The sequence below is a fragment of the Lepidochelys olivacea genome, assembly GCF_965140295.1.
Source record: "Lepidochelys olivacea isolate rLepOli2 genome assembly, chromosome: 1".
Taxonomy (NCBI): Eukaryota; Metazoa; Chordata; order Testudines; family Cheloniidae; genus Lepidochelys; species Lepidochelys olivacea.
The window spans coordinates 18097885-18124187 of NC_140411.1; the positions used below are offsets into that span (position 1 = coordinate 18097885).

Consider the following 26303-nt stretch of genomic DNA (forward strand, 5'->3'; position numbering starts at 1 on the left):
TTCAGCGTAAGCCTAACTCTATAACCCAAAGCCGTTTCTAGCAGCAAGCAATTCATTTCCCACCCAACACTGAATGTCAACCCTAAGCAAATCAGCTACAGGCAGTTAATGGAGTCCAAGGGCGTGGATAGCTCATAGCTGGTAACTTGCGAGAAGTGATACGTGCTTTCAGATACATGCGTCCTTAAAAAATATCTGCTGAGCACGGTATGGCTGAGGGTTTTGTGCCAGGATCTTGTTATATCATAACAATAAGAAAAATGACACAGTGCTTGACAAAAATTCAACCTCTCTTCATCACCACATGTCATTTTTTTCTAGGTGGGATGACAAAGACGGGAGGCCTTGGCATGAGAATCAGGCCAAGCCTTTCATTTGCAGTTAAGATTAATTATTTTCAATGCATTGAGCTCCCTAAAATACCCAGATCTAACCAAGAAGCCACTCTTCCTTGGCTGTCCCAGTGCAGATGGGACGCAATAGACCAATTCCCTCTGGGCAACGTCGTTGATGCCCATGCATTTAAAGCCGTTGGTTTTCAGGCTGGGTTAAGCAGAAGTGCTGCACAAACATTCACCAGGGATTGAACACCAGGAGTGAGTTCTTTTGTCAAGGCAGCCACCGATAGCAGGTCAACATACTTCGGCCCCTAAAAGTGCCTTTCTTTGAAGGCAGAGCACCATAATGCACAGAGCATGCAGGTTATTATTGAATATGCACTGACTACGTGCACAGTACTGTGCAACGAAGGTGTGAGGACCGTGCCCCCTTCCTGAACAATGTGAAAGGGAGAACATAATGAGTGCTCACCCGTGAGCAGAGCAGCAGAGGCACCCAGCAGTTTCAGGATGTCTGTAGCTGCCTTAAAAGTAAATCTGAACACACACACATATGTACTAAAAATTTACTTGGACAAGGTGGGAAACTTTGATCACCAGTTCCAAGTCTTGTTCCCAGTCACAACAGTGTTACATTAGAGATTTTTGCCTTTGACTGAATGTTCTGGTGTGGAATTAAAGCAATCATTTGCACAATGGGACTGCCACACAGAACAGCTCAGCTGCTATTCTAGCCGCCCTGCCACTGACATCAGTCATAACATGCCAAAGGCTGTTCCTGTTTCAACTCCCTGACTTTCAGTATATACAGTAGCATCCGAATAGCATGTGGCCATTTGGCAAGTTCAACTTCTCTCCAGCCTCGCAGATGTGAAAAGAAAATAAATTTCTGATCATGCATCCTCTGGTGAATGCCCAAAGCTCTGAGTATATGTGCACGCAGGCTACAAGTCACACAGGTAGGGCGTGTATCCATTTATTATGAGCATAGAACCTGCTCTCACATCCATTCAAGTCAATAGGAGTCTTTCTATTGACTTCAATAGGCTTTGGATCAGGCCCAATAGTTTATATGTTTCCTGTCTGAAGCTGACTTCAGTTTCAGCTCTGTAATAATCACATTTTTTTGAGAGGTCTGCCTGTCCTAAAATGTGGGGTGGTACTGCTGTGTGCTGTTAAAATAGTTGTTGTGATGCACACCAGCGGTGGCTGCAGTCTGCTGGTGGGTGAAATGAACCTGAAGGGTTAATAAATTAAAGGGACATTGTGAGGCCAATAATCATATCGTGTTAAAAAAAGAGTCTTGTCTGTGTTAATGATAATATTTTTAGAGCATTAAAATTGAAAGAATTTTAAAAATGCTTCCCAGTGTGTGTGCCATTTTTGTTGTTACATTTTGCAAATCCCAATGAGAAGGGCTGAATCAGTTTTGCTTTTGTTTCCATTTATTTCCACTTCCTGGGTCTCAAGAAGTACCACAGTGCTGCAATGTTTAGACGACACGGGGTGCCAAGATCCTGTTCATGGGACTATTGAATGTAATGGGAAGCTTTACACTGATGTCTGTGGACCAAGCCCACTGAGCTCTACGATGAAAGGAGCTAGAGAAGTGCAACATATCATGCTCTTCTTGCATTGTCTCATGGCAGAAAGAGTCAGATGCTTTTTTCCGGGACAGAGTAGCTTGCTGGCAATAAAGCCCTCACAATCCTATGAAAGACAGAGATCTACGCTGGCCCCTTCGATTAGCTTTTTCCTGCAACACCACAGTGATTAGTATTCTTTTTATTTGGACCCATTATGACACCTGCTTTATTTTTCCTGTAAAATACCATCATGGCAGCCTTGCAAAATTTCCTAATAGATTTTTCATGATCATCAGCCTTTTGCAGGGTAAAGGGAAGGAGAGTAGACGATGTGCCTGGGTTGGTAAAATTTCAGGACAGTTTTGCAAGGCAGCACAATGTTCTCAAAGAGCAGCATCCTACAATGGGATCCATTTGGGTCATGCCGTGCTCATTGCAGGATGCGGGGAGGGGCAGATCTGGAAGAGCTGTTAATGCCCAAACAATAATAATAAGCAATAATTACTTTGTTGCTTGCATAGGTGTGGCAACTAGGGGTGCGGGGGGTGCTGCAGCACCCCCAGGTTTTCTGCCAGGCTCTGCTCCCAGCCCTGCACTCAGGGTCCTGGCTGCTGGCCCCACACCCTAGGCTCCTCTCCTGGCCCCGTGCCTACCCCCAGCCTCAGCCCTTACCCCTGTCTGGGTCCCCCCTCCTGGAGACACGACCCTGCTTCTGGCCCCAGCTCTGGGGGTGGGATGGGGGGGCAGACAGGGGAAAGGGGGCTGGCTTTCAGCACCCCCACTATTAAAAGTGTTGCAGTGACATTGGTTTCTTGTTGATGCTGAAGGAACTTTATTTAAAAACTGAAAAAGAACAAACACGTTGGCAATGCTGCGCTCCCCACTCAAAGTGAAATGCACCCCAAACTAGAAAGTCCAGACAAAGCCCTGCACCCCACTGAGGGCCTTCATCTGGGTCCTCTGTCCTGGGTTGAATGGCTAAAGCACCTGATGGGTCTGATTCTCCTATTATTTACACTGGCCGATAACCAGGTGTAGCTCCACTGTTGACAATGGTTTGGGTTGTATGAGCCCCCTCTCGATGTGTAAACATGGCTTGGTATTTTAACTCTCCTTCCAAGGCATTCCTCATAGCGAGCACATTGACTGGGCTCACAAAAACCTGGAGCCAAACATCCCTGCCCTTTGGAGCCAGGAGGCGAGGCTAGACCTCAATTTCACAGCAGGACCCTATCTCAAAGTAGGGCTTAGGCGGGACATAGACCCCCATGCTGGCCCTCTGCGCAGGGACAAATTCCACCCAGACAGCTACCATGAAGCCCTTGGATGGAATGACCCCTGAGATGAAGCTTGCTGACTATAGACTATTGGGAGAGAGCTTGACACTGTTTGTCACCCGTTCTGGAGCAGACACTAAATGTGAATAAGTCAGTACAGGCTCAGGGAGAATTAATTAATGTCTGTTAAAAGGCTCCAGATGGTTAGTCCTGGAGACAGACATTCTCTATGGATGCACGGGCCAGGGGCACAGGTTTACCGCCATCCTGCCCTGCCAACAGACCTCAGCCCTACCTGGGGAGCAGAGAGCGTTCAGCCTTCATGTGTATTGTTCTGCATACAGTGGGAGCACCCCAAAGCCCCATAGTACCAGGTGATACATTTTATTTGGCCTAGTGTCGTTCATAATGATGCTTCCAGGATTGCACCAGGAGTTATACAATTCAGGCAAATGCCTGTGTAACGTGTAATGAAGGCATTGGAGAAATGTGAATGGCGTCAATTATAGTGTCAGCCTGGGCTATATTATTTGTGGTGTGCTCTTGTACATTTCACTGTGTGTGTCTTTTAATAATCGGGCTTTGGGTTTGTTTTTAATTGGCATTCCAATTTGAAAGGGTTTGCAAGTATCATGGTATGACCGTGCATTTGTAATACACTGGTTCTGTGCATGTGTGTTATCATGTCTCCCTCTCATAGCTAGCCCTTGTGACTAGAGTAGCCAGCTACTTACTATTAATGGAGAAACTCCTCTTGCTCACGTGGTAGGGACCTGTGTTTTTGTTGCTGGCAGTTCTGCATTCTATCCCCTGCTGATGATGGTAGTGTCTGTATGTGGCTTTAGTTCAGCACACCTACAGCTTGGTAGTCATTTGAGCACGAGGCTGCAAGGAAATGCACAGCTCTTACTTGTATTCATGATGTGTGCACGATTTTACAGAGGTATATTGGCCATCCATCGTGATACCTGCCTCACAGGCATGCTGTTTGTGTATGCATCATAGTAGCGCTGGCTACAGTCAAAGAACCAGGATTGGCACCACTATGACTTTAGAACCAGCCTTGCAATGTTCACTATTCTACTGCTTTTGCGTCAGTGTCACACAATATATATGTGATGTTCTCTTGACAATCCCCCACAAATGTTACTCAGCCAGAGTTAGCACATTCGGTGGGCACTGGGTGCCTAATAGAGCTGGTTGAGAATGTACCATCAGAATGGTTTTCTGATGGAAAATGCCCTTTTTTCAAAAATCAATTTTTTTTCTGTGGGAAAATTTCAATTTTGTCAAAATTTTTCAATTCTCCATTTGGAAAAATCAAAATGTCACTTCCCCGGCTGTGGGCCTGGAAGGCTTCTGCTGTTTCGCTTTCTTCCTGGGTGGGCAGATGGGAAGCCAAAAAATGCCGTTTTCAGTTCTCCCTCTGACTTCCTGAAAATCCCTTCCTGTGAAAATGTCATTTTGGACTTTTGATCCCAATTCAGGACAAGTATAAAAACAAAAAATGAACTTTTTCATGGGAATGGATTTCCATTTTCTGGCCAGCTGTAGTGTCTAACTTGTTTAGGCCCATTTGAAAATCTCACTCTTTGTCATCCATCCCTGCCGCCAATGGGAGGGGGGAGGAGTAGGGGCAGAATAGGTACTCTGAGTTCTTTAATCATTGCGTTTATTATCTTAACCTCTTGGTTTATCCTTCTGTTAACTCTTAGCTTATAGCAATGCTGTTTGTCCAAATCAGTGGTTAGCATGTTTCTAGCATTCTGTTTGGCAATCAGACCATTAAATGTCAATCGTTGTTCCTCCATATTGTTACGGCATCATGGATTGTTATCCATGCGTTTACCGATTATTATCCAGGCAATAGATTCTCCTTTCCTTCTCACTCCTCTCAGAGGGGCAAGTGCTTAGAAGAAGATGAACCCAAAGTGCCGGATCAGACAAGACCCTGGAGCTCACCGCCCTATGTCTCTAGGTGCTCATTGTTCATTAGAGCTGAGGATTGCTAATTTCATCAACATCAATTGCTACTGTAGTGTTGACTCAGTGTTGAGGCAGCGCACTGTGCAAACCACAGGACTGAGGCAACTAGAGATGGGGGAAGAAGGCACAGATCAGTTCTTAGGGCCCAGTGCACAGTTGTTTCCTACAGCACGTTCTTCACTGCTTTATTTGAGCCAGTTTTAAATTACTCAGGTGATGGGACTGCCCTGACTCCTCTTGGGAGACTATTCCCCAGTTGAAGATCTCACCAGTAGCCTAAATTTCTTTCACTCAACTCCATTGCATTACACACCTAGCTCTACCTCCTTGGGCCTCTTAAACAGTTCCACTCCTTCCCTGGTACAGTATTTACGCTCTCCAGATCCTTGTCGACAGCCTTATATGCCATCCCTCGTACTCATCATTAAGCCATACAAGTCACACATGGGCCTAATTCTCCACTCAGACTCAGGGGAGCCTTTTCCTGCTCCCATTGCAATCAATGGCAAAGCTTCTGCTGACTTCAACGGCAGCAGAATTGTCTCCCAATGGGGCTGCAAATGCTGCTGCCCTGGGCAGAAGTTGGCCCTCAGGGCCAGATCCAGAGCCTATTGAAGTCAGTGAAAGGACTCCCATTGGGTTCAAGCCTCTAGTCCTTTAATTCTGCTTTCACAAGCTGATCCTGCCAGCCCTTTAATTTTGGGGAGCTTTGAACTCCACCCCGCCAACAATACCCATTTAAAAAGAAGAGGCACCTTAGTAAATCTTGCTGTTTGATACATTATGTGTGTGCTGTGGGGGAGGGGCGATTAGCCCTGGAGGTCTAAGGTTGTCTCAACCAGTCGGTCAGTCTGGGTGCTTTACAAGCTGCAGAATGGCCACAGGTATTGGCATGCAAGCCATGCCGCCTCATGGAGACGTGCCAGGTTACAAATGCATGTCGGTTTGTTATTTACAAGCGATTTGATAATAAAACGAGTACAAATTAGACCTGGCGGTTGCCCATTGTTTTTAAAGAGGTTGAAGAGGTCAGGACCACCATACGGTATGGAGCGGGAATCCGTGTCCTGTAAAGGACGCCACCAAAGCAGTATACGTTCGGCACAGTTCAGGTGTACAGTACGGAAGAAGACTGAGAGAGATACTACAGTGTTAGCAGGTACAAGGTGGCTTTAATAACAGCTGTAAGCAAAAGACATGCAGGGCATTTGTGAGCCCAGTATTGCTAAGTTTTAAGTTCCTAAACAGTATATCCAGCCGCTAAAGTAACAGCACAAACCCAGCCACTGCAAGTAGTTGGTCTTTGTCACTGGCAAACAATATCTGCCAAGTCTTCCCCTGAAATTAAGTTTCTTAAAAAAAAAAAGACCCAAACAACTGTACTGTAGAAATGCAACCCCAAAGTGAGCTCGCATACCCAGGGGAACCCCAGCCTGGGAAAACCCGTTGGACATTTGCCTGTCTGGATGGCTGTCCCCATCTGCCCCGTCCATTACTGCTTCATGCTCTTAATGGGCTCTGTTGATTGCCGGACGTCGGTCCACTCCTGCATGGTGTTCTGCAGGGCTTGTGTCTTCTCTTTGTCAACCTGCACATAATCGACCTTCTCATCTGAGGCGACTGACGATGTGGAGGGCTGGGTACAGGGGAGGAGAACACAGAGTGACATAGTGATAGTACATCTAGCCCACTTCACTGCTTCTGCTGGCCTCATCTCTGTCCTCTCATACAATCTCACCACTCGTACTGCAAGAGTCTTCTTCTCTGCAGCTCTTGCTATCTGGAACCACCTGCCTATATCTCAGCCTTGGTAGCTCTTTATTTACATTACTTGCAAATGCCTTCTTAAGATCCCTCTTATTTTTTAATGAGGCCTTGATCAAAAGACTCCTATTGACTTAATAGGCTTTGGATCAGGCCCAAAGTGAGAGCCTGGTCTGAAAGAGGAGTGTAAAAACGATACCATGGGCTTCCATGTTTATTGTCTCTCAGTGACTCTGTGTCAAATGTGCTCAGTTTACAAGCAAAACAATATTGCTTTCTAACTGCCAGTGCTGCAAACTCAGCCTGGGATCTGAGAGTCCATCTGGGTTCTTTCCTTCTCAGTATGCAACTGTTAGCGACACAGTAGAAAGACTAGAATCTAGCTCCCCATCTCTTAGCTGTGTTGGCTCTGCAGGGCTAACAAGGAGTAAAAGATTATTTTTGTCATTCAAAGAAGCAGGTGTGGCTCCAAATTCACAGAAGGAGCAGATCTGCTGAGTGAGAAGATGCCGTTTGTACATAGTTGCTTTTCAGAGTACTTTAATTTTCTTGTCCCTCTGCAGTTGCTTAACTCTTTTAGAGAAACACAATCGAAAATCCCAGATCCAAACTTTGGAGGTTCAGAAAATCTTAAACTGGATCCAGATTAGATTTTTGTGGCTTTATGCCACCTCTCTAGTATGTGTATTGTTGTATTCTGTAATGTATGTAGTTGGCATGGAAGACACTATACACCATGCAGGTGCGTTGTATTTAAGATGCAGATTTGAACATAATGAAGAGCCAGTAACTCCATTACATGTTACCTAGAAGCCATTTTGCTGATGTTTCCCATCACTGGTCCATCTGGCTAGTCCTCATTTGGCGGCATCTTAATTGGCTCTGCAGAATTTGGCTCATAGATAGGGACTTCATTTTTCAAAAGTGACTTGTGATTTTGATGCTCAATTTGATACACCTTAAGGGAAGCCTGATTTTCCATGGTTAGGTGCTCAGCACTTTCTAAAAAGCAGTCCCCTTCCAGGTGTCTCAAGTTGGGCATCCAAATCACAAGTCATTTTGGATCATTTACTCCAGGGCACTTTGGAGATCCTGCATCTGAAAATGTAAGAAAGGAATGAGGGATCTAATCCAGCTCCCCTAGAAAGGGACATCTTCCCATTGACTTCAGTGAAAGCTGAATTAAGCCTAATATAGGATCTATAGTAGGTGGGCCAAATTCCGCTCTCCTTTACAGCCATAAAAGCCATTGCCTCCAATGGTCTTAGTTACACCTCCAGTGCAGCTGCAGGTATGTGAGTAAGGGCAGAATTTGGCCTAGAATAATATACAGGGCCAGATCCTCAGGTGGATTAAATGGATCCAACACTACTGACATCACTGAAGCAGTGCCTCCTTATCGCCGCTGAACATCGGGCCCCTGTTGTTTGTTGAGCTGGCTTCAAATCATTAAAAATATATAATATTTAATTAAACATTTTTTAAAAAAACCAAGATACCTTTCTGTGTGGCCCAGGTGAGTTTGGCTGGAAGTCCAGGGCTAGATAATCCACACTTCCTGAACTCTTTTTTGCTGCTGGGCTGTTGGTGCCACTAGGAACCGGAGAAGCAGAAACAGGATTTTGCTAATGTGGGAAAGAGGTGGGAGAAAAAAGGGTTAATGAAACAAGGAGAATACAAAGGACCTAAAACCAAAATCCATCATTGGTAGAACTTTAAGGGAGAGCCTGGCCTGAATTCCCCCCTCACTTACCCCTCTGCAATTTGGGTCAGGAGCCATGAGAACAGCACAGTGGACTGAATTCAGTGGGGTCCTATAGCCCAAATCACATGCTTAACTTGATGCACCTGAGCAGTCTCATTGACTTTGGTGGAACTACTCACATGCCTGAAGTTAAACATACGCTTAAGTGCTTTGCTGGAAGGAGGCCTTAGCATGGTCATAATTGGGCCCAGAATCATCATTACACTTCGCTACACTGCACTGCAGGTAGATTTAATCAACAGTGTTAAATACAACTGTATGCAATGTGCTGTAGCCATGTTGGTCCCAGGATATTAGAGAGACAAGGTGGGTGAGGTGGTATCTTTTATTGAACCTTCTGTTGTTGACAGAGACAAGCTTTCGAGCTAACACGGAGCTCTTCTTCAGGTCTGGGAAATGTGTACACACTGTTAATACATTTCCCAGCATGACAAAGAGCTCTGTGTAAGCTTTAATACAATTGATTAATAATAGGTCATGGGGTAGCAGCGTTGTAAGAGACACAAATTCTCCTGTCTCATCAACGTCACTTGTTATAGCAGCTGGGAACCTGTCTTTTCATGCCTGGGGCAAGATGGATGGCTCCTGTCCCACACACAGTCAGAGAATGCCAGCACTTCCTGTGGGAGAAGGGTCTAAAAATCAATCTAAAAATAAGCAGGTACAATAAAATGTGGCATGGCATTAAAATAATAGAGTTTTTGGTCCTTCAGTTCCCAGAGAGGACCATGATATGATGTAGAGTAGTACTTAATAAAGGGAGGGTCATTTTTGAGCTTTCTGGTGTGGGAGGGAGAAGCACACGGTATGTCTGTGTCCACTCTCATTCTCTGCTTCCACAACGTAAAACAATAATTAAAAAACAATAGGATGTTTCATATAGATACATGTTAGAATGCCATGTTACAAAAAAACGCCTTGTAATCCATATAAGGATATATACTGGCCTTATCACCATAGATCTGAGTATCTTTAACACCACGGTCGCAAACACCGTGGTTTGCATTTATAGAGCCCAAGTCACTGCAGGACATAGGTAGCTTGCCAGTCCTCACAGGACTTACCATGGCCACGTAGTTTTCCTCACTGTCTCCCGAGTCAGTGCTGGTGATGCTCTGGGTGGAGACCGGGCGGCAGTATTGTGAGGCGCTGGAGTTGAAAGTCTGGCTGCAATGAGAGGTGCCAATGAGTTAGTTACAGCCACAGGACCCCACTGCTCACCACTTACTAGGGATGGGTCAGAGCTGCAGAGCTGGGCTCCAAGTCTGAACTTTCCTGCAGCTCATGAATGAAATCCAGGGTTTTGGTGCCACTTAAGAAGGACCATTTATAAAGTTTGTCTCCACAACCCAACCTTCCCATAGTCCAGGGAGGGTCCAGATTTGGGCCTTTAGCTCTGCCTCATTTCTGTTTAATATCACCGTGTTTCTTTATGTAGCTCCAATTCTCCTGCTACCATATTACTAGAGTCCAGGCTCCATAAACTCTTTTATCTCACAGGATGTATTTAATTGCAATCCCCATATGATGGCACATAGAGCCTCCGAGCTTCTTGCGCCATTTCCCCTCCATACTAATCACAGCTTCAAGCTTGCGTTTACTGTGCAGTAGCCTACTTGCATTTTGATGGCAGGCTAGACCTTGAAGGCCTCATCTTGTTTTCAGTCAACCAGATCTAATTACTGCATAAGGAATAACATAATGCAATCAGAGTCTGTTACTGAAGTTCCCATCTTAAAAAGCTATTGGTTGCCAGGCAGTAAAATAGGGTCATAAAATTAGTCGATAAGGGAAAAATCCATTAGCTGCTGTGGGGTCAGGCGTCCTGTCAATCAAAACCCAAGCTCTGTATGTTTCCTAATGTAGTGATCTGAGCACACAGCTCTCATGCCCTGCAGTCAGTCTCCAAACAATCCAATTTATTATAACTGTCATAACAGCCAATGTCCCCATATAGGACAATGTCAGACTATGAACTAGAGAACTGGCAGAACTGGAGTTGTGTGAATCCTGGCACTTTTGGCTTAGAGGGTTTGGTATGAAGCTCTTTAGTTTCAATTTGCAGAGTTCCTCTCAGCTGAGCTTTGCTTTAAGGGCCCTCAAAGCAAAACTCAGTCAAAACCTTTTGAGTTCCATCCTGTTTTGCACTGACACTGTGGGCTTCAGCTAGTTTTGATATGAAACCATATATTGACTCCAGGTTCAGCTGAGTCTGGGTTCACTCAAAGATTTTGTAAACCTCAGCCAGCCAATGACTACCGGGGCTCTGAGTTTGGATCAAGTCACTGACTTAGGTGTGGTTTGGGTTATGCACAATTCTGAAAAAGGCAACAATCTCCAAGTGAGATTAACCATTGGACTTTTTGTTAGTAATTAGCACTTTGTAATGCACTGGATTTCAATGTCAAATTTGAGACAATTCTCCTGTATTCACAGAGTTTTATCACACCATCAGGTAGAAAATTAGCAAATGCTGATGCATTTCTCTGGATGGGCTAGAATTGGGACCAAGACTGTAATTTCAGATCTGAACATCACCATGCTTTGAGAAAGTCTGATCCAGATTGAAACTTTGCAGCTGGCCCCTGCTTATAAAACGGACCAAGCCAAAACCCTGAATCCAGACATCCTCAAGCTTTTAGGGAAGTTCAGATCTGGCTCCAGACTTTGCAGCTGGGGCCCATTTCCAGCTCAGAATCAAAATGCAAGTCTTGCAAGATAGAAGACACATCCCCGTAACAGCAAGAGATGTTAAAGAGACCAGGACAACAAGAACCCGAATGGTCTTTTTGGTGCTGACTACCCTGGAGATCTAGGGTCAGTTACTTCTCAGTCACACCGGTGTAAATCCAGCGTCTCCATTGACTGCAATAACCATATTCCAGAACGACATAGATATTACTGAGACTAGAATGTGGCTCCTAGTGAATTAGCTATGCCATCACAATCTATCACCCTGAAGCTAAGTAAGTCCAGCTAATGTGGACACGGCCTGAGCTTGGCCCATGGTGGTGTTGCAGGAGTTAAGACTCCCCCCAGTCTACTCACATAGGTCTGGACCAAGATTTGGTGACGGGCGATTTGAAGGGAAGCTCATCGATGACCGTGTTGTTTCTCAGGTCCAGAGGCGTTGGCTTTGCTATCGCAGAAGGAGGATTTATTCATCAGTGAACATGTTCTTTAAGTTCTCCCTAACACTAAATCACCGTCTTTTAAAAAATAAAATGCAAAGGCCTCCACAGCCATGTGGATGATCGCCCCCCCCCCACTTTTATAGAGGTCTATAAAATCATGAATGGTGTGGAGAAAGTGAATAAGGTATTTACCCCTTCATATAACATAAGAACTAGGGGTCACCCAGTGAAATGAATATGCAATAGATTTAAAACAAACATAAGGAAATACTTCTTCACACAATGCACTGTCAACCTGTGGAACTTGTTGCCAGGGGATGTTGTGAAGGACAAAAGTATAACTGAGTTCAAAAAAGAACTAGATACGTTCATGGAGGATAGGTCCATCAGTGGCTATTAGCCAAGATGGTCAGGGATGCAACCCCGTGCTCTGGGTGACCCTAAGCCTCTGACTGCCAGAAGCTGGGAGTGGACGACAGGGGATGGATCACTCGATAATTGACTTGTTCTGTTCACTCCCTCTGAAGCATCTGGTATTGGCCACTGTTGGAAGACAGGATACTGGCCTAGATGGACCATTGGTCTGACCCAGTATGGTTGTTCTTATGTTCTTAAAACACAGACTAGTGGCCTAATCCTGTCATGTGCTGGGCACCTCATGCCTGTTGAACAGCACCCTCACACATTCAGTATCTCTGAGCCATAGATTTGACACCCAAAAGGGATCATTAGATCATCTAGTCTGAGTTCTTGTGTAACACAGGCAAGAGAATTTACCCAGCAATTCCTGCATTTCATCTCCACTGCACTGGGCGGTACAACACCCAGGCTGCAGCTTCCATCTGAATGTGTGAGAAACCAGGAGACTTTCCAAGTTGCTCTGAATTACAGTCTGTTCTTTTATTTTCAAAATGGTGAATTTAAGCAAATGGTTAATTAATCAGTTACGACAATCGAAAAACATGACAACTTAAAAGGTCTCCTGCTGTTTCCTGAACTCAGATGATTATTGGTGTTATGGCAGGGGCTACAGAGATGGTGCTAGGCGCTGTACATACTCATAGTGTATGTCTCCATTTTGAGCGGGAGGTATAACTTCCAGAACAAGGAGACATACCCGTGTGAGCTCTGATGGAGCGAGTGCGCTAAAAGTAGAATGCAACTAGCCTGGTTCGCTGCACAAGCACGTACCTCGGGCAGCTAGCCCCTCCCACGGGCTGCGCTTTATTTTTAGTGCGCTAGCTCAGTCAGAGCTAGCATGGGAATGTTTCCTTAATTACACTGCCAGCTCCAAGGGTAGAAGTACCCATAGCAAGAAACAGTCCCTGCTGCAAGTCTAAACAGAACTGGTATCCCCATTTCACAGAGGGGGACTAAGAGCCTTACCCATACAGGAAGCCGGAGACAGAATCAGGGCTTGAACCTACAGTGCCAGACACCAATGCCTTAACCACAACACCACCTTCTTCTCAAAGAGAGCTGTGGTGCCCAGTGGCCTAATCTACATGAGGAGGATGGAGCTCTGTATTTCCCACTTGGACCTTTCAGTATAATGGCAGGTTCTGGGGAGAGACCATGCACCGCTATAAAGGGAGCGCTGATCCAGCTCCCTTTGAAGACAATGGGGTTGTTAGTAGGCCCATAGTGACACGTGACCGGTATGTCAAGTACCTGATTTGAAGGTACATTTTTTGGTATGCAGATTACTTGCTATGGGAAAGATTTCTTCTGCGGGGATGCGGGGGGAGGGGGAAAGCAAGGACCTTCCCCATTATAGGGCCTTGTGTAAAGGCCAGGAAGAACTCCACTTATTGTGCATAAGGGCTATGAAGGTTGTGTCATCCCTGAAGATGGAAGAGGAGTGGGGAGGGGTTGGGGCTAAGGCTCTGTACACAGATCCTGGTTAGAGCTGCTCAGAAATTGGAATTTTTGTTTCATGGTAAATTCCAAAACTTGAGTGTTCCCCCTTCACCCCTCCCCCCGCCCCTTCAAACTGAAAAACCAAACTTTCTCATGGAACAAAAATTTGCCCCAAAATTTTGATTTGGAAAAAGGTTAAAAAGTTTAATTTTTTAGACATTTATATTCTGTTCCGTAAGTCATTTTCCGAGTTGCTCTAATAGTGGCCCGTGCAGATGGCTGGCTGTGCTGGGGCAGGGAGCAGTGCCCTGCACAGGGCTGTGGCAGTCAATATGTGCTGGAGGGCTCTGAAAGGCAGTGAGTGCCCTTCCCCGTGTTTGCCTGGAGGCTGTGCACCACTGTTCCCCCATGGTTATGTGGCACAATCTGATACTTCTATTCAGCTGTCTGAAGTATTATAATTAGTCATGGCAGAGTTCCTGTGAAGATTCCCCTCAAGTACAGGAGTTTCTGTCCAAGGAACTGGTCTTACCTTTCCGGTCGGGTTTGAGGTTGCGGTTGACCGGAGGGGGTTGGATTTCGCTCAGCCGCCTGTGGCACTGGGAAATGGCTCCTCCTTTATGGACTGGGAGGGTCGTCGAGGACAATCCCAGCAGGTCAAAGTGGTGTGGACCAGGGCTCATGGGGATGTAGAGATTCTGGGAATTGTCATTCGCTTTCTCCATGTTCAGCAGGGATGAGGAGCCTGGGTTCATTGGGACATAATTGTCCTCGGAGTCAGCACTGTGGGAGCGAGCCACTGCGGCTCTGGCTTGCTGCAAAGCACAGGGAAGTCAAGGGTCAAGAGGATATTTAGTGTGGTATGGAATACGAGCAGCAGTATTCAGTGTAACTCACTGTGGCCTAGACTCCAGAGTATAATCCCTCCAGTGATGAGCTGCCAAAATCTTAACAACGGGTTCCCTCCTCACCCCATGCAGGGGTCATTGCCCACCCCTGCCCCCCGGGACTCCTGCCCCATCCAACCCCCCAGCATTCCTTGACGCCCCCCTGGGACCCCTGCCTTATCCACTTCCCTCCCCTGTCCCCTGACTGCCCCCAGAACCGGGCAGAAGGGTCTCATGGGCTACCGTAGTGGGTGCCCACCCCACCCCTAAGAGCGAGAGGGACCTGCTGGGGGGCGAGGTAGGGAGTCCCGGTGGTGCTTACCTGGGGCAGCTCCCAGGAAGCATCCGGCAGGTCCCTCTGGTTCCTAGGGGCGGGGGAGCGTAGCTGGGGGGGAGCAGGGGGAGCGGCCGCTTCCCCACTGATCACATCAAAAGTGGCGCCTTAGGCGCCGACTCCCTGGGTGCTCCGGAGCACCCACCAGCAGCTCCCCACCCCGTGCCCGGCCCCAGCTAATTTCCGCTTCGCTCCGCCTCCTCCCCTGAACCCACTGCCCTGCTCTGCTTCTCCGCGCCGCCCCCAGCTTCCCACGAATCAGCTGTTTGGCGGGAAGCCGGGGAGGACTGAGAAGCAGGCCGTGGCTTCCCACTCAGGCCAAGGGTGGCGGAGGTGAGCTGGGGCGGGGAACGGTTCCCCTGCACACCCCCCCGGGTTACCTGCTGCGGCGCGGGTGGCCCTCCTCGCGTCCTCCACCCCAGCTCACCTCCGCCTCCCTGGGCCTGAGTGTGAAGCTGCCGCTTGCTTCTCAGCCTGCCCTGGCTTCCCGTGCGAACAGCTGATTTGCAGGAAGCCTGGGGGGCAGAGAAGCACAGTGGGGCGGCGCATTCACGGGAGGAGGTGGAGGCGGAGCAGAGGTGAGGTGAGCTGGGGCGGGAAACTGCCGATGGGTGCTCTGCACCCACCAAATTTTCCCCTGGGATGCTCCAGGGCTGGAGCACCCGTGGAGTCGGCGCCTAAGGCACCACTTTTGGCCGGTTAAATTTAGAAGCCCTTTTAGAACCAGTTGTCCCTAGCGGAACAACCGGTTCTAAAAGGGCTTCTGAATTTAACAACCAGTTCTAGAGAACCGGTGCGAACCGGCTCCAGCTCACCACTGAATCCCTCCCTATCACAGTGAGCAGACATTTACACTGGAGATGGGATCAAAGCTGCCAAATTCACGTCAGCCTTTGGATCTGAACGTCAAACAGTTCCCAGTTCAGGGGAGTTCTGGTGTTGATTCTCAACCTTTCTTTGCTCCCATTCAGCTGTAATTTCTGGGCTAGCCTTTAGTGCTAGAGAGAAGCAGAGCTACCTTTAATATTACAATTGATTTCCAGCATTGCCTAAGGTATGCTAGGCACTTTCCAAACAGGGAAAGAGAAAACAATCCCTGCCCCAAGGAGCTGACATTTCCTGTCCTCCTTAGCGAGTGTCTTTGCTTGACCCAAGTGCTCCGTAGCTTCTGTCAGCTTTCCCCCAGCTCCTGGTTTTAATAATCCCTCTGCGCTAGTTTCCACTTGGGTTAAGGTGAAACCCATCCCTTTGGTATCAGGTCTCCTCCTTTCCTTAAGGAATCTCTAATAAATTTAAACCTCCCCACTACAACATCTTCTCATCCTCGCGTTGAGACCCTGATGGTTCCCTGACTAGCTGGCCCAGGTGTGGCGCTAACCCCAGCATGCTAATTTAGCTTCCAAGACCTCCTTCCTACACCTCCCTATGTCATTTATACCAATATGTACCACAACCCCAGGATCCTCCCCAGCACTCTGTGGATGTTCGTCTAGATGTCCATTGAGACCCAACTTCACAGCCAGTAGGGAAGTAAACAAGGCTACCTCACCACATTTCCCACTATCAGTATTTCTAGTGACCATGTCTCCAACCACAACTCTATCCAGTTTCCGGATGTGACATCGTTACATGAGGAATGATCAGATTCCTCTACCTCTCTTGGAAGGCAGGGCCCATCCATTGGCCCTTCCACTACACTTTAGCCACCTCCCATTATGACACTGGCTCCCTCACAGGGATGGTTGGAACAGCCTGCTGTGAGGTGGACTGGATTTACAGTGTCCCTATAATGGCCTGTAAATAACTCGGCATCTCAATTCCTCCAGCTCAGGAACTCTGGCTTTTCAAGATGCTGTAGTTAGGCACTGAGTATCACAAGGATATTGAGCTGGGAGGATGGTTTGAATTCCCAGATCTGGACCCCTTTGTGTGGCCTCAGAGCATGATTGCAGAAGGTCTGCAAACTCAGAAATTAGCTTTTTCATTTCCACTGTGAATTTTGCACACAGCTCTGATAATGATCTTTATCAAAACATCTCACTGAGCTCCAAGTTCAGGGTGGGGATTAAAGATGGGATGGTGGAATCCATCCAGATAAACTCACGCAAACTTCAAACTGAACTGAACCTTCTCGGAGGTTAGAAAATAGTTCAGCTAACTCTGTTTCTCATGTATCTCTGCATGTCCTGGCTCCAGCCATGACAGAAATGCAGTGCAAGAGGCTGGTTTAATGGTATTTCCAGTTCAAAAGGAAGCAGGAAATATCAGAATTCTCATGATAGAGTCTGTGTTGGCAACATTTCCAGCCCAGCTCTGCAGAATCATAGATTCAGATTCATAGATTATATTTCCAGAAAAGACCATTAAATCATATAGTCTGACCCCCTATATATCACAGGCTCTTACATTTCACACAGTTACCCCTGCATAACTTGTGCTGGGCTAAAGCACATCTTCCATTAAGGCATCCAGTCGTGACCTGAAGACGTCAAGAGATGGAGAATCCACCACTTCCATTTGTAGTTTGCTTGAATGGTTAAAACGCAGGATGTTTACGGTTTGTGTAAGCATCCAAATCAAATCTCAGTTCTCAATAGTGTGAGCTTATCTAGCTACTAGGAAACAACTGTTAAGTTGGTCATCACCAGGGTTGAACCAGACTTCCAGGGCTCCAGCATGAGCTGAAGGACGAAGGCTGCAATTCTGCTTTCACTGAAGTCAAAGCAAAACTTGCATTGAGTCAATGGAGCCAGCTCAAGCCCTAGGTCCCCAAGCTGGCAGCCGTGGCGGAGTCACAGTGACATTTTCAGTAAGGCACAAAATTCTACACTTGCCATGGAAGGCATGACCTGGCAAGTACTTTGTATGGACGCCATTTTGTAGAACAAAATGGCATCCTCCATGCGCATTCAGGGGCCGGTCGGAATTGTACTGGAGGCAAAGCCAGTCCTGGGGCATGTAATGTGTGTGTTGCATAATGGATGGCAGACTCACTTCCTTTGTGGCTGAGGGGGACACATGACACACACTGACGAGTGGGTGATAGTGGCATCAGCTTACCAGATATGAGTTGAACCCGTCATTCACAGACTCTGCTGACTGAACTGTGCTGCTGCCACCATGCTGGGGGTATTCGTAAGTCTCACAGGAAGAAGCTGAAACACAAATCATGGATTCACAATACACACGGCACCTGCTTGTGACTCCTCTAGTTCTAATAGTGCCCCTGACACATGGAGCCCTCAACAGCTCACCTTTAACTATGGCTGGTTATTGCTATACCGTAAATGCTGTGTGTTTAGGTTAGCAGAGGATGGGTATCTGCGCAAGGAGTTCTGAAACTGTGCAAGTCTTCTCTCTTTTTTTTCTATCCCATCTCAAACAGGTTGGTCTAAGTACTCCACAGCCGTTTTATTCATTTATCCTCACTGATGGCTAGTGAGGGTGGTAACAGCATTTGGCTGCAGCTGACCTAGCTCAGCCTGGAATGGGTGTCCTGGAGGGAAAGGCCCCACCTTACATTAACTATTCTCCTCGGCCAGTTAGTTCCTTGTAGCTTTACGCTAAACATTTAAAAAGTGCATGGTGTGTGCGTCCAGCTGGAGATGGACCGACTCTGATTTTCAGAGGTGCTGAAGAACCACCGCTCCAGTCAGAGTCAATGGGAGATGCAGCTGCTGTGAAAATCAGGCCTGGAGAGCACTGAAAATTACCTTTAGTTATCTCAGGTTGGGTGCCCAAACTTCGAGGCCTCCAAAATCAGTGGCAGCTTTTGAAAACATTGGCCATACGTTGAATTAAAAGTCAAATGTACCGGCAGGAGCTGAGAAAAATATGGGCCTGAAAGGTGGTGTTTTGATCTAGATCGGAACTTCCCCAAAGTTTGGGGGTGACTGAATCTGGGGTTTCGGTTCAGCCCTTTATGCAGACAAGAACCAACTACAGAATTTGGATATACCCAAAAATTCAGGAGTGTTCATATATGCCACAGGTCCATCCCCTTAATATGTAGCACCAGCTGCTCAGTTGGAATAAACCAGTGCACCTCCATTGATTTCAGTTGAACTATGCTGATCTACACAGGCTGAGCATCTGGCTCCACTTCTCTCTAAGGGAGTCAGCATCTTTGGCTGTACTGTTCAACTTGATATCTGGGGAAAAGATGCCTTGCCCCACCACACCCCCATTTAAATGTAACACTTACCTCGATGTAGTCTGCTGTTCTCCACTGCTGGTAACGTGTTCCTCCTGGGAATGGTAGCCGCCACGGAGACCATACCTATGCTTTCACCATTCGGCGGGCGCTGCTGGGGGCTGCCCCACCGTGACTCTATCTGCCCTGGTTTAGGGGGCCGGGGTGGGGGAGCAGCAGATGAATCACTGGAGGCCACGGCCAGCGTGTTGTGGTTCTTGTCCAGTGTGAATGTCCTTGGGATCTGGTATACAGAAAGAGGGGTGACGGGGATGTCATAGGAGTCCGTGGAGAGCTCCCCAAACTCCTTGCACAGGGTGTTGTTGGGAGTCTTAAAGGTATAGACCTCCTCGTTATCCGTGTCAGAGCCCGTGAGGCTGGCTTTGGTGTGAGTGTAAGAGCCAAAGCTCCGCGGGAGGTCGTAGGCACTGTCCCTGAGCTCTGAATTGTGTCTGCTGGGCTTCGGCAAGCTGTAGAATCCGTGGACTTGCCCGCCGACCCCGTTCACACAGTGTCCGTTGCCCTGGGAGAGTTTCTGAACGGCCGTGTCGCTCTTCATGAAGAATGAGGACCTTGTGGCTTGGGAGAAACTGGCGCTCCTAGGAAAGAGGAAAGGGTGTGGCTTAGCTCTCCGAGGCAGTGTGGCCAATGGCTACAGCAGGGGTCTGGGCGTCTGGAGAGCCACTGACTTGCTCGGTGATCATGGGCAAGTCACGTGCTACACTCCCTGTGCCTCCCCAGCCTGTACAAGTGGAGAAAGACACCTGCCTCACTTGGCTCCACCACAGAGCAAAATCCCCTGAGGGGAAACCTGGGGGCAGCAACAGGAGGGGAGCAGGAAGGGAATTCAGAGGCACAGAGCTTTCATGGTTAACCTGGGATCTGAGCTGTAGGGGGCCAGCCCCCTGGCTGTGTACTAGGGCTGGACAAACTCCACCTCCCTGATGGTCCGATTCAGAGCCCTTCCCTGTGGAAGGTATGATTTGGATGTGACAGAATGCACTCCTGTGTTCACACCCTATTGTTATCATTTTTGTACAAAGTGTGCCTTGTGAGGTACCATTGGGAAACTCATAATTTGCAGGTCAGTCTTGTCCTGATAAAATATGTGTGGCAACATTGTATGTGAAGTTATAAGATTTTCCTATGTGATGTTATTACCCTCTGTTCCAAACCCCACAGCCCTGCCCAAACAGAAGTTGGCAAACAGGTCTGTCCTAACATAAAGGAAAGTATGCTCTACTAAATTTGCATTTAAGTGGTAAACGGAGTCATCAAACAGGGAGGGAAAACAAAGGAAGTTCAAACAGGTGAAAAAAAAACCCAGTGGGGAACATCCTTCCACATAGACTCTGTGTCTCCTGGGTTTCAGCTGGAAATGTTTTTCAAGAGGGAGACTGAAACTATAAAAAGGGACAGAACAACACCGCCCCCCCCAGCACTTCTCTCTCCCTCCCTGTCCAGTGCATTCACTGCACCTGAAGAGACAAAGGAAGCAGCTGTTGGACTCTGGGAGAAGTGGTCCTGATGTAAAGAGTTTGGGCAGTAAGCCTGCTGAAATTATGTGGTGAGAAGACTTTGCTTTGAATCTTATATAGTTTCTTAAGTTAGGCATCAGGAGGCATTTTATCTTTATTTTTCATGTAACCATTTCTGATTTTTATGCCTTATTACTTGTACTCTCTTAAAATCTCTCTCTTTGTAGTTGATAAACTTGTTTTATTGTTTTATCTAATCCAGTGTGTTCAGGTTGACATAGCTGGGTCACTCCATTTGGGGTAGCAAGCTGTGTTCCCTCTAAGATGCACGCTTACCTGGCCACACGGGAACCCATCAAAGGCTGCACATCAGCAGCGCTGGCATACACACAGGGGAGCGTGGAGGACGTGTAGGGTGGGTGGGGGCAGTGGGGTGAGGTGATGGGGGTTTGGAGGAGCGTGGAAAGTGCAGGGCTACCAGGGTGGTGGGGGGGAAACAAGATGCCTCTCTCCTGGATCCAGCTCTGGGGTTATGGCAGGGATGGGAGAGATGCCTCTCTCCTGGCCCAAGCTCCGTGGCTGCGGCAGGGATGGGAGAGACGTCTCTCTCCCAACTCCAGGGCCGGAGGAGTCCTTTCACCCCACCGCAGCCCCGGAGCTGGGGGAGCCTTGGGAGTCAAGAGACTTTGGCTCTTTCTCCAGCTCTGCCATTCAGTTTCTTGGGAAGTCACCTCACTCCACGCTGTGCCTCAGTTTCCCCATTTTCCAGATGGGAATAATGATATTGACCTTCCTCTGCAAAACACTTTGAGATTTATAAATGAAAAGCACTAAATCTGGTTGGCTTTTATATTTGTGTTTTAAAAGGAAATTACCAAAACTAGGACTAATGGAAATGTTTTTGTGACTGTTTTCGTTGGATTTCCAATGACGACAATTCCCTGAGTGGTGAGTGTTGGGGGGCTGCAGGGTGAGGGGTTAAGGGGAGTGGGGTATGTTGGGGGCAATGTGGTGAGTTGTGGGCGTTGTAGGGGAAATGGGGATGTCGGGGAGTGGTGGGTAGTTTGGGGACAAAGAAAATTTTAGATTTCAGAATTGGGAAACGGGTCCCTAACCTCTTCTTCAACCAGGGTCCTGTGTGGCCTTGTTGTGCCACTGATAATAGTGTTCCAGGGAAGATTTTGCCTGCAGTAAATTACACAGCGGAGCTGAAATTTGTTTCTGAGGTGTGTAACTTTTGTACACGGGGTAGGCAAGGGCCAGCGAAAGGATGGTTTTGTTTCTATTTTAAGATCCAGGCATGTCTCCCACAACGTGTGCCGATAAAGGTGCTGCTGTTCACAGAAACCATCACAAGATGGCGCTAAGAAATAGACTCATTTGAACAAAGACTGAGCATCACAAGACAATGCTGAATTTCACCAAGTGGATACTCAGCCCTTGGAATTTGGTTCCTGGGTCCCAGCCGGGTATTCTGACTCTGACAGTGACTTACACCAGATGCCCCAGAGAAAGAGCCTTGCTTTGCCTTTCATCTGAGGATCTGAAAGTACTTTGCTAGGGTTAATTAGACAGTTCCCCCTAACGCTGCTGCCACATAGTGACTATTATCCCCATTTTACAGCTGGGTAAGACCCAGAGAGGTTACATGGGAACAGTACCAAGGAGCCCTGACACCTTGCTCTAGGGCTGTAACCATGCGTCAGGGAAGGAATTTTCTTCCAGACCCCTACTGGAGATCAGCTGATACCATGATCATGAAGGTTGACAGCCCTTATTATTTTTATCCCAGCTAATGTACCTGCAGATGCTTCTCTGGGCATTCGAATTATTTCTATAGAGTCCAGGTTAGAGCGGGGCAACATTTTTCGAGTGTAAATTTTTTCCAGTGAAAAATGCTGATCTGGTGACATGAAAATGTTTTGCGAATTCCTGTGCTGAAAACAAAACACAAAAATTCTTAATCTGGGCATGTTTCATTTCAACCTTTTCAAAATGAAATGTTTCAATATTTTCAGTCTGGAGCAACTTTTTGTTTAGAAATTTCCTATCATTTTACTTTTAAAAACAATTCAGAACCAATTTGAAAGGCTCAAAATCAAAACAAAACATGCTGTTCAACCCAAAACAAAGTTTCGTTTTACTTTTCGATTAATTGAACATTTGAAAAATTGTTTTCACGGCAGCCTGAAACTATTTCCTCACCCCCCCTCCAATCTTTCAGACTTATCAGTGAACCAAAAAATCCATTATTTGCACAGCGCTAGACCAGGTCACTGGCGTAAGGGGCCGTCTTATTCCTACTCCAAGGACATCTAGCCCTTGTTATCTTTCCTCCTTGTCTCAGATTCCTCTGTCACCAGGCTTGCAGAGGATGTGTGCAAAATGGTCTTTAGTCTCCAAGAGGCGTCTAACAGCTGGACCATGAGGAAGGTTATTTATAATGTTTCATTAATTCCATCTGAAGTTAATTTTTTTTATTGTTAGTGAAAGACAGATGCAGCAGGGAAATTCTGTGGGGACTCAGGAAAAGTCCCTGATCTCAGCAATCCAGTTGTGCTGTGACCTTTACTCCCGTCTTGTTCTCTCAGTAGTCCCTCCTCATTGCTTATACTCTGCAAACCGGCTCTCCACTGTTTAAGGCAGCCCTTCCAGCTGGGAGGTGGGATGGCTGCCATTCTCCCATAAATACTTCACTGAACGTGACTGACAGCTGTGATGCAAACCAAGGTCTGGGGTACAGCAGGTTTGCACAGTCACCATATGAAACATCAGAAGGGTATCAAACAGCAGGCAAATCTACCCTTCCCTTGAAATAGAAAAATTGTTATTTTGTCCAGAAAGCTTTACATAAAGGTTAAAACTGGAAACGATGGGTCAGATTCATGCAGTGCAGAGGGACTAAAAAGCTGGGCAGCTTAGGATTCCTTTAGCTGGCATAGTCACTGCCAGCTCTTTTTGCTGCCCCCTCTCAGCCACTCCAGCATAGGGGGCATGTCATGGACATAGAGAGGGAGAGAGGGCTTGGCCACAGTTCAGCTGCATGCTGGCAATCCCTAGCATTGGAACAGCCCCTGGAAGTCTTTACAGCTGGGTGTAATGTAGATGAGCCCCAAGGCTGCTCTAAATTATGCCATGGGCCACCCCACCCCACATCAGCCCTTGGGATCGGGGGGACATTAAGACAGTTTAGAGCCAGCATTGCCCTCTCTTCAGCTGCCTAGATTCACTGATGCAGTAAGGCTGACATCATGCCTTTGATCAAGGCACAGTTCTCATTCATGTCAGTGATAGATATGTGAGATTAAGTGACTTGCCCAAGATCACATAGCCAGTCAGTGGCAGAGCTGGAAGTAGACTCCAGTTGTCTGTAGCCAACCGCCAGCGCTCCCTCTGGATATAGCTCTGAGGGTGGAATATCATTGCTGATGTTACAGGGTTTCCCCCTACATTTGCCCATAGACCTCCTACTGTACCTTGTATTTTCTGATTTTCGACTCATACACTGGTGCAGGAAGAGATAGTCCTGTGGGGCACTGGCAGACAAGGTGGTCTGGACGTGGTTGGCAGGTGAATCGAAAGTGAACAAGGTAGGTTGGCTGGAGTGGGCAGGAGCTGACGACTTGCGTTCTCTGAGCAGGTGGTGGTTGGAGCTGTTTAGCTCGGCTGGGGAGGAGCGCGGACCATGGCTCACCAAGGGAATGTTCCTCAGAGTATCTGTGTGAGAAAAATACAATGAGGATTATTAGCATGTAAACAGCTAGCCCTTTCTAGCTATAGCTCTACAAGCACCATGCAAAGGCGGAGGAGGAAAGCGAGACGTACAGTGGCCTACCCAAGAACACTCACTGGGTTTTTGGGTCACCATCACCTGGCTCTGCAGGCAAGTGTTCGACCCCCAGGCCACACTCCACTGCCACTCAATTAGGCACTTACTTTCAGTCATCAAAGTTATACCTGTCTAGAGATCTCAGCTGCGATGCACTTAAAAATAACCGTGCAAACGCCACCAATCCAATGGCAGCTTTGCAGGCAGTCCGAACGCTGAATGGGCCATGGGAGTCTAGACTGTATTCTCACCTCCAGATCATGACTAACACACATTGACGGGGCAGCAAGGGCAAACTTGTGTTTCCACCGCCCCTCAGGCTGTGGATAAAGACAAGATTTAATTCTCCAGGGTTGCCCATCTGGTGCCTTTCACAAGCACTAATGATTCATGCCAACTACAGAGAATTCTTTCCTGGGTATCTGGCTGGTGAATCTTGCCCATATGCTCAGGGTTTAGCTGATTGCCATATTTCAGGTCGGGAAGTAATTTTCCTCCAGGGCAGATTGGAAGAGGCCCTGGAGGTTTTTCGCCTTCCTCTGTAGCATGGGGCATGGGTCACTTGCTGGAGGATTCTCTGCTCCTTGAAGTCTTTAAATCACGATTCGAGGACTTCAATAGCTCAGACATAGGTGAGAGGTTTTTCGCAGGAGTGGGTGGGTGAGATTCTGTGGCCTGCGTTGTGCAGGAGGTCGGACTAGATGATCATAATGGTCCCATCTGACCTAAATATCTATGAATCTATGAACCTTGTCCTTAATAATTTGAACTTTAGATTCTTTAGGAAAATGCTCAGGAGATGGTTTTGCTTATGGTTATTAGTGACATAGTCATGCAGGAACCCACCATATTCCTCAGCATGGGAAACACAGACAGTTATTGGTGCTGGCGTTAAATTAGTGAGTATCTGCTGACAAAGCCACCTAGGTGATCATAGAATCATAGACTATCAGGGTTGGAAGGGACCTCAGGAGGTCATCTAGTCCAACCCCCTGCTCAAAGCAGGACCAATCCCCAACTAAATCATCCCAGCCAGGGTTTTGTCAAGCCTGACCTTAAAAACCTCAAAGGGAGGAAATTCCACCACCTCCCTAGGTAACCCATTCCAGTGCTTCACCACCCTCCTAGTGAAAAAGTTTTTCCTAATATCCAACCTAAACCTCCCCCACTGCAACTTGAGACCATTACTCCTTGTTCTGTCATCTGCTACCACTGAGAACAGCCTAGAGCCATCCCCTTTGGAACTCCCTTTCAGGTAGTTGAAAGCAGCTATCAAATCCCCCCCCATTCTTCTCTTCTGCAGACTAAACAATCCCAGTTCCCTCAGCCTCTCCTCATAAGTCATGTGTTCTAGCCCCCTAATAATTTTTGTTACCCTCTGCTGGACGCTTTCCAATTTTTCCACTTCCTTCTTCTAGTGTGGTGCCCAAAACTGGACACAGTACTCCAGATGAGGCCACACCAATGTTGAATAGAGGGAAACGATCACGTCTCTCAATCTGCTGGCAATGCCCCTACTTATACAGCCCAAAATGCCATTAGCCTTCTTGGCAACAAGGGCACATTGTTGATCATATCCAGCTTCTCGTCCACTGTAACCCCTAGATCCTTTTCTGCAGGACTGCTGCCTAGCCATTCGGTCCCTAGTCTGTAGCGGTGCATGGGATTCTTCCATCCTAAGTGCAGGACTCTGCACTTGTCCTTGTTGAACCTCATCAGATTACTTTTGGCCCAATCCTCTAATTTGTCTAGGTCCCTCTGTATGGTATCCCTACCCTCCACCGTATCTATCACTCCTCCCAGTTTAGTGTCATCTGCAAACTTGCTGAGGGTGCAGTCCACACCATCCTCCAGATCATTAATGAAGATATTG

The 26303-nt window shown here is 47.3% G+C and overlaps 1 protein-coding gene across 4 annotated transcripts in view; it reads right to left on the reverse strand.

Annotated features, from left to right (window-relative positions):
• Positions 1-6339: 6339 nt before the first annotated feature.
• Positions 6340-26303, reverse strand: part of GAB2 (GRB2 associated binding protein 2) — a 180550-nt gene continuing 160586 nt past the window's right edge. For all 4 annotated transcript variants that reach the window (XM_084643549.1, XM_084643551.1, XM_084643550.1 and 1 more), the window contains exons 3-10: positions 24078-24318; positions 19136-19722; positions 17992-18086; positions 14243-14525; positions 11765-11855; positions 9781-9883; positions 8451-8576; positions 6340-6823 (exon numbers count right to left, since the gene is read on the reverse strand). In XM_084643549.1, coding sequence (XP_084499675.1) covers positions 6680-6823; positions 8451-8576; positions 9781-9883; positions 11765-11855; positions 14243-14525; positions 17992-18086; positions 19136-19722; positions 24078-24318 — 1670 coding nt within the window. In that variant the 3' untranslated portion in view covers positions 6340-6679. The remainder of the gene's footprint in view (positions 6824-8450; positions 8577-9780; positions 9884-11764; positions 11856-14242; positions 14526-17991; positions 18087-19135; positions 19723-24077; positions 24319-26303) is intronic.